The following is an 8,820-nucleotide window of genomic DNA, read 5'->3' on the forward strand; positions in this document are numbered from 1 at the left end:
AGACAACATTTAAATTGACACCTGTTTTCCTGGATGGGCCATCCACTTACAAAGTTGCTCTTTCAAGCCCATAGAAGGAAAGAGAGCTCTTCTCTGTCTCCCATCTGCCTGGAGGTAATAAAACCTCTGCTTCTGCTTAGATTCTGAAGAGTCTGGGAGTTTGCATTTTGTGTAAATTAACATTTCTAACCCCGGGAACTACTGTCAAGCTAGAGGGCTGACCTTCCCTGCTGGTGTGGGCACTGGGAACTCTCACTCCACCCCCAAGCAACAAGGCGGAATCAATTCTCGTGCCAACCAGCACACGCTCTGCCCTCCCACAGGGGGCACCAGCAGGGCCGGCAGTGGCTTCTCCCCATCCCTTCCCATGACCTCTATTACCTTTTTCTTTTTTTTTTAGTGTTAAGAGTTTATTTACAACTCTTCTTTGTTGTACAGAAATACGTAAGCTCAGTGTAACCAGTGGCTGTGGATAGTTCGGACTCATTCATGAACCATTGCTATCCATGCTAGAGCAAGAAGCTTTCGAGAAAGCCTGCTATAAAATCAGTTTGCTGCTGTAAAATCCCCAAACTTGGTGGAAGGCAGAATGTCACAGGAGCTTTGGGTGGGGGCATAGGTATCCTGAGGTCCGAACTGCGGGCATTCTGTTTGTTTGAACAGCTGCCAACTTCCCACGAGCAGCCCAATCAATCCTAAAGAAGGTCCTCGTACTTTCCCTACCCAGACCCCAGGGGATATCCTCAGCCTACTTTTCAGCACCCCTGCCTCAGGCTCGGCCCTAGAGGATTCCTTTCCAGCTCCCCCACCCACCACGAATAGATGGGAGAGGAAATCCTTCTTCGGGCAGGCCTCAGTCTGTGGGACCGTACCTGCAGAGTCTGGTCCATCTTTGGGATGGGCTACACAGGCTCTAGGGGCTGGCCCAGCCCCTACCCACCACACCCAATGCTGTTCTTCCAAGACAGTGACTCAAAGGCAATCACGTGGAATACAAGACTTTGTGAAAGAATCTCAGGAGCCCATTCGTGTACCAGAGACCCCAAACTCACCTGCCTCACTCGGCTCCCAGAACCTCGGCTTATAGTGTGGCTGTTTCCTCTGAAATCTTTCACATTTTATGAAAGATTCTGTGAACCATGAGGAAATCTATTACCTTGGTATTCCAACGGATTAAGTTTTGGACCTCAATATTGGGAGGGAAACAGCCCGCTGACCTAGAAACCTCAAAGGTCAGTGCCAGAGTGCCTGCCGGCAGAACCACAAGACAAGGGAGGTGACAGAGGTGTCCTCCTCCTTGTGGCTTGGTTTTTCACTGCATTGGAGCGTCTTCCTTATCTCCATCCCCTTTATAGATGACAGGACCCTCCCGGAGATCACCGTGTAAGCTCCCGTCGGTGAGAAGCACAGCAGATGCCCCTGCAATGCCCTTCCCGCCTCTCTCTGCTCTCTGAACCTGGGGGAAGGAGGGACGTCCAGGAACGCTGGAGACTCGCGCCTGACCAAGTGTCCTTGGACCTGTCCCTGCAAAGGGGCCTTCACCGTCACACCAGGCTGCCTCTCCTCTATCATCCCGAAGCCCCCCTCCCTTCTGTGTGCTCTGTGCTTCCCTTTGCCCTCCTTCTCCACCCACCCCACCCGCCCCCGCGGCCCCGGTCACTTCGTAAAGCCTCCACGCTGGTCATTCTGGAGAAGTCTCTGCAGAGTCTGGAGCCAGGAAGCTACCACCTGGGAGAGGAGCGAGGGCGGGGCAGCGCCTGTTGCCATGGTCCCCGTCCTGCTGAGGGAGCGTATTAAACCCCTGAGGGGTGCGGGAAAACGAGGTTTTGAGGCCCTGAGATAGATTGCTGGAAGCCCACCGTGCAGGCGTCTCCGTGGAAGCACTTGAGCGCTCCAGTCTCCTTGTACTCCTGGGGGAGGCTGCCCAGCGAGGGTGGCACGGAGGTGGGGGCACCGAGCCACAGCAGCATCTACCCGATCTGGTCACCCACGCTTGTTAGGACAACAGCGGTGGCTAAGGTGGGTGGCCCTGGGGGGCCTCCCGCTGGGGCTCTCGCGCCTCCACCCCCGGGGCGCTTCCAGCGGATGGGTTCCTGTTTTCACTTGCCCAGATGTGCCCTGTCCACCGCCCAGGGAAGGAGGAAGTGAGCGTGGGCGCGGTGGGGAGGAGGTAGGAAATCGAGCCTCGACTCTTCCCCTTTCCCTATGGATTAAATTCTTTCTTTAATATATTTTATTTATTTGTCAGAGAGAGACAGTGAGAGAGAGAGAGAGAGAGAGAGAGAACAAGCAGGGGGAGCAGCAGGCAGAGGGAGAAGCAGGCTCCCAAGTGAGCAAGGAGCCAGATGCGGCGCCCGATCCCCCATCCCGAGATCATGACCTGAGCCAAAGGCAGCTGCTTAGCCTACAGAGCCACGCAGGCGCCCGTTATTGCTGAAATTCTTAAAGCAGGTGTGTCAAAGGCAGAGTTTCCTAGCCACTCCAGGGAGCTGGGATTCCGAGATAGATGGTGAAAGCCCTGGTGTTGGGGTTCAGGGAAAACAAAAATGAGCAAGTATTTCCTGGACACTCTAGTGGTGCCAGGCTCGGAGCCAGGCACCCTGGTGGGACTCCAAGAAGGCAACAGAGAAAGGGCCCGGGAGCAGAGCTGATTGACCCCGTGCCTCCTGTGGACCACACACATGGTGGGGGCTCCCCAGTGGTTTAGTCCAACCCTGGCTCCAATTGCTGCTCTCACCGGCACCCTCCTGCCAACCTGCCTTGCAACCTCGTGTACGAAAGTGTCTTCATTTCACCATCGCCCGCTTTCCTGCCCAGAAGCCTTACGGTCCCTAAACACACCGAGGCCAGATGGCCACTGTTCCCTGGGGGGAACTGCAATTTCATTAATACCAATGTATCCACTGTCTATGGACATTGAGGTTACTTCCATTTAGGAAACGATCACGAAAAGTGTTCTCTCCCTGTGAAAACCAGCACAGCTCAACATCCAGATACGATAGCACTAACCTTTCTATTCACACACCTGTTAGGTCCTACCTTACCACACAATCCATTTTCCAAAATACAAAGAATTCAGCCCATTATTCTGGCCTTTGGAATGGGTACAGAAAGAATTATCCAACCTGTCTTCCAAATCACAGATGAAAATTATTCTAGGAATTCTGGAACATGACAGATGTAAGGAGAGAGTGAGAGAGCCAATCGAACATTCAAACTTTCCTAGGGCAAAGGGGAAGGTTGACAACTCAGGGAACATTCAAGTCTTTCTTTTATATGGAGACTTCATTGTCACTGCTAAGATCCCTAGCTGAACTGACACCCCTAGAGTTACCAGCTTAGGACTCTTCATAGTACAGGACCAGCCCCAGCATCTCTGGGCCCCTGCCTAAGACACTGGTTTAATGAAGCCATAATCCATGCACTTGATGAGACATTCCCGGGCTGTCTGAACCACTGCTGCCTTCTTCTCATCTGGTTCTTGTTTGCCCACGACAGTCAGGATCTCCAGCAGCTCACTCTCCACCAGCTTCTTGGCCAGCTCCGCGTCGGCTGCCAGCAGATTGTAGGCAATGACCAGGCCCCGGTGCTGGACTGACAGCCGGTCGTGCAGGCAAAGCCGCTGGAGGATCTCCAACCACTGAGTTGTCTGGAGGGGAGAGGTGGATAAAGAAGGATTAGAGAAATCAGTGGAGGGACACAGATTGGACATTTGGGACAAGATAAACAGAAGGCAGGCACATATCTGGCTATGTGTATGGGACTCAGCATACGCCTACCTGAGCCCATTGGGACTAGCTGGCAGGTGCCCACCTCCTTACCACAGCCAGGGTGGGCATCTGAAACCTAGAAGGAACTTGACATAATCCAATCCCTTTCATTTTATTAGTGGAGGAACTGAGGTCAAGGAAGGGGAAGTAACTCAGCTATGATCACACACGTGAAAATAGTAGAGAATAAACACCCACACGTCCATTTATTTTTTAAGCACCTGGAGAAGCAAAGGGACAGGCCCACTGCATACCTGATTAGAATGGGGATGGAGGGTGTTCAGAAAGGAGGATTCTAACCCTGGGCACATGGGCAATGCTTGCTTCTGCCAACCCAAGTGCTCTTAGAGACATGAGCTCCAGGCATGCCCTGGGCTTGCACTCCACCACTCCTGACTTCAGCTGGAATTAGCACTGAAGTGGAGCCTCTCCCCATCCCTCCTCCATCCCTCTTCTCCATTCCCAGTTGTGAAGCAGCCCACCCGTAGTTGCATGGGGAAGACAGGACTCAAGAGCATCTGATCACCCCAACAGACAGAGCTGGAGCTAAGAATAGAACTAGGAGGTTTGACTTTTACAGCGTTTAACAGACACACGTGAGCAGCAGAGTAGAATAGTTATTGGTATGGGTTTGGGAGTCAGAGAGACCAGTGTTTAGGTCCCAGCTTAGCCACTTACCAAATATGACCTTAGGTAATTTTTTTAACCTAAGTCCCAGGAGCCCCTCCGTCATCTGGTATACCTACTTGTTCGCATTGTGATGATTTAGTGATATGGCGGATGGACAGAGCTTAGCACAGGGGCTGGAGCATAGTAAGAGCTCAATAAAGAGAAGTGGGCAGAGATGATGATTTTAGCCACAAATCCAAGGATTTCCCCTTTGCTTCCTTGTACCTGTTACCTCACCCTCCATTTGTCAACGGGAACAGCTTCCTACATGCACCACTCTTAGGTGAGAAGACAGGCACAGAGGGGAAGAAAAGACAAATTATTGGCTTTTTGGCTTCTAAGCAGATTTTGTCAACTCTGCACCCGAGTCTCCTAACACAAGAAAGGGAAATGAAAATTCACCTAGCTGAGGTCGGGTTCAGGGGAAGGTTTAATGCTGATGGGTAATATAACAGGTCCTGTGCCGTTGCTCCCAGGCACAGAAACGTAACCAAAACTTCAGAGCCCCTTAGGAAGAAGGAAGACATGGCCAGGAGAGGGTCAGCAATCCTGAAGGATTCCAATCCCTTCCCAACTACCTGGTGGTGTGGCTTTGAGCTAGTTACTTTTCTGCACTCAGTTTTCCTCTGCAGTAAATAGGGATAATAATAACCACACCCACCACCCAGGGTTGTTGGGAGGATGGAAGAACTTAATAAATATAAACATTTAGAGCAGCACCTAAAGTCCTGGAAGTGGGCGAGTCACAGAGTGCCCTGTGGGAGTCTGTTGACAGAGGTTGTGTGACCAGTTACTTCAGCAGAGGCCAGTAGGGTGGGGGTTTCAAAGTGTGGTCTCCAGGCTGGAAGCACCCCATCTAGTCTACTGATTCAGACTACCTAGGGGCAGGATTTTAGCCAGCCCTCCGGGTGACTCACACACCTTGCAGTTTTGAGAAACTTGCCTTAGGGGGAAATGCTAAAACCCAAGGATCAACCAGGAAGAGCTAGTCCGGCAGAGAGACCCTTCTCTGCTGCCAGATGGCACAGAGAACTCAGAGAAGGCGTGCGTGCAAACACAGACACACACACACACCCTTAAACTGACTATCTAAAAGATCCTGCCAGGGGCACCTGCGTGGCTCAGTGGGTTAATCATCCGACTCTTGATTTCAGCTCAGATCATGATCTCAGGGTCGTGAGATCCAGCCACGCTCAGTGGGGAGTCGGCTTGAGGTTCTCTCTTTCCCTCTCCCTCCCCGCCGCATGTGCTCGCCCTCTAAAATAAATAAATAAATCCTTTAAAAAAATAAATAAGAGCCTGTCTTGAAAGCAGGCTTGAGTACATTCAAACTGAGGTGCCTACATCTTTTGCCTTCAGTGGAGATGATGCTCGCCAAGGAAGCTCAGTTTGGTGAAAATGAAGACATTTTCACTTTGCACCGCCGTGCTGGTGATTGTGTATATACGGCTTTGCCGAGACGGCCACAGCCCCACCCAAGGATCTGATCATCATGTTCACGTAAGAGAATCTGCCATCTCTGGGGCGCCTGGGTGGCACAGCGGTTAAGCATCTGCCTTCGGCTCAGGGCGTGATCCCGGCGTTGTGGGATCGAGCCCCACATCAGGCTCTTCCACTATGAGCCTGCTTCTTCCTCTCCCACTCCCCCTGCTTGTGTTCCCTCTCTCGCTGGCTGTCTCTATCTCTGTCAAATAAATAAATTTTTAAAAATCTTAAAAAAAAAGAATATTTAAAAAGAGAATCTGCCATCTCTTTGCCAAACCACAAGTTCCCTACGGTATCCCACCAAGTCCGCGCTCCTCTCGGGGAGGTCAGGGGCTCCACAGCAGTCGCTAGGGTTGCGGTCTTCCTTGTTATCATTCTGAAGTACTAAGCCCCACCGGAGTCACTGGGTGAAACTACAGTCGGAGGGACCCGAGTTAATTCACGTGGGGAGTCCCCACAACGGATGAAAGGGGCCACACAGATTAGATCCCCCTTTAAGGTGGGAGGAACAGATACCCAGGGACCTGGGAAGTGTTAGCCCGGAGGCTGGCCTCCCCATGGAGGATCACACAAGGCAGTCCCCCTCCTGCCCCCGGGACCCGCTCTCACCACTTGGGTCATCTTGAGGCACAGTTTCTTATGTGCTGCCGTCAGCATGGCCAGCGCCCCTGCGGCTGCATTCTGTACCTTGTCATCGTCCTCCCCGCAGAGCAGCACCACCAGCTTCAGCCGGTCATTCCCATCAGCCAGGAACCTCTCCTGTACCTATGGGAAGGAGGCGGGTACGTGGCTCAGAGAAAAATGCCCCCACCTGCCAGCCTGGAGAGGAAAAGAGGCATCTGAAGCCATGTTCTCTGACCCAAGATTCTTCGGAGCTTTCCTTTGAGCAGCTCACCCATGCCACCTCCCCCAGGAAGTCTCCTCTGATTAGCTGGATAAAGGGGCTATAAACTCCTCCAGCTACAAAGTTAAAGACAGTCAGAGATTCTCCATACAGTATGTGCCACCACCCCTGTTTGCGTTCAGCTACCTACACCAGGGGAAAGGGCAGGCCCATGACCCTGAATGGTAGATGTTGCCCAAAGAGGCATGTTTCACTTCCCTTTGGGGAAGCCTGATATTTTTCTCCCACAGCAGATGGGCCTCCAAGGTCTGCCATAAAATGACTTTGCAGTCTCTGAAGGCACAGCGGTTGGGTGAGAGCAAGGAATAGAGCGAGAGCTGCTGTACCATTCAACAGGAGAGGGATGAACTTCCCAAGGACCCCAAAGCCAGGAGAAGAGCCTCCTAGGGCCCAGGGCCCTGCCACGTCTCAGAGCTCATTGATCCCCACCACCACCTGCTCTACAGTAAATTCTCGCTGGTCAAATTTAAGGGCATTTTGTTGGGTCGGCTTTCCTAGAAGTGGAGCTTTAAAAGGGTCAAAGGTTGGGGTGCCTGGGTGGCTCAGATGGTTAAGCGTCTGCCTTTGGCTCAGGTCATGACCTCAGGGTCCTGGTGACTGGGAAGCAGATACCCCCAAAGGACTACATTCCCCAACTCTCGCATGTAGATGTGGCCATAAACTAGTTCTCATCATGGAAGGTGAGAGGAGGTGAGAGGTGTCACTTCCAAGCCACCATGGCGGAAAACTATAGGGGCTTTTCCTGCGGTCTCTCTCTCCATTCAAATGAAGACCACTCCCAGAGTGGCAGAGAGGGAGACAGTTCTTTTTTACGGTGGGGGTGGGGGTGGGGAGATAGTTCTTGATGGTTGAAGACATCTGGATCCTAGTCATTGCTTAGAAGAAAGCCACTGGGTCCAAATGTGAGCGAGAAGTGGTGTGAACGGGAAATGAATTTCTATCCTGTCGGGACCACTGTTTATTTTGACATGGGTCATTGTAACCACTGATGTTCCCAGGGGAAGCCTGCTCCCCCTTCCCATCGCCTCTCCCCTTCTCTTTCTTTGGATATACTCTCTTCTCCCAGGAGGCTGCCAGCCCCCCAGGCCAGCCTTAGGCCAGCTCCCCAGTGGAGCCTGTTTACATTGCTTGATTGATTGATTGATTGATTGATTTGATTTGATTTGATTTATTTTACTTCAACAGGCTTTCATGGGTTGGATTTTCATCCTCTACCAGTGGGAACATCCAAGACCTTGAGGTAAGAACTGAGAGAAAAAAGAGTGGGTCTCCCACTAAGCCCTATATGAAGGCCCAGAAGGGCCATTTAGCCTGGCCCTCATGTTCGTGAAGGGCCTCAGATGAGGCCCTATTCTTACCTCTGATGACGTTATACGCACAGGCATAGCAGTACTCTGGCAGGACGGAAAGAAGATATTCATTCACCATATGCTTATAATTTCTCCCCATAACTGGACCATGAGGTCATTGGTATGTTCTGAATTCATTTTATTTTTATAAATCCTATAATTACTCTGTGAAGAACACAGTTATACTGCATTGCAGTTTCCATGGAAACAGCAATAGTTCATTAAATGTTAACATTTAAAATATTCTAAAAATGTTTGTATCCGTGTTTGCTTTTCCCCATTTTTTATAAATGGGGAGCTTCGATAAATATAAGTAGTCTAGCCTCTTTTGGCCTCTGAGAAGCCCTGGTCTTATATCCTTCTCTGCTATGAGATTATTCAGACATACTAACTTAGGGAAACGGTACCTTCCATCTCACCCAGCTCAAGCTAGGGGTCAAACCCCCAGCTACGAACAATACTATTTTGTGTGTTTTCCTTTGTCTCCTTGGTGCATGCGTTCCTCTCAGGGTCCCTACAAGGAAGGGGGCTGCAAGCCAGAAGAGATACAGGGGTTCCTGGGTTCTCTGGCAAAATGACACCCTTTTTTTTTTTTTAAGATTTATTTATTTATTTATTTATTTATTTATTTATTTATTTATTT

At 50.9% G+C, this 8,820-nt stretch overlaps 1 protein-coding gene across 1 annotated transcript in view; it reads right to left on the bottom strand.

Annotated features, from left to right (window-relative positions):
* Nucleotides 1–2,996: 2,996 nt before the first annotated feature.
* UNC45B (unc-45 myosin chaperone B) overlaps nucleotides 2,997–8,820 on the bottom strand; it is a 30,167-nt gene continuing 24,343 nt past the window's right edge. The window contains exons 19-20 of the mRNA XM_040639832.1: nucleotides 6,534–6,689; nucleotides 2,997–3,649 (exon numbers count right to left, since the gene is read on the bottom strand). Coding sequence (XP_040495766.1) covers nucleotides 3,389–3,649; nucleotides 6,534–6,689 — 417 coding nt within the window. The 3' untranslated portion in view covers nucleotides 2,997–3,388. The remainder of the gene's footprint in view (nucleotides 3,650–6,533; nucleotides 6,690–8,820) is intronic.

The sequence above is a fragment of the Ursus maritimus genome, unplaced genomic scaffold, assembly GCF_017311325.1.
Source record: "Ursus maritimus isolate PB19 unplaced genomic scaffold, ASM1731132v1 scaffold_24, whole genome shotgun sequence".
In the NCBI taxonomy this organism is placed as follows: domain Eukaryota; kingdom Metazoa; phylum Chordata; class Mammalia; order Carnivora; family Ursidae; genus Ursus; species Ursus maritimus.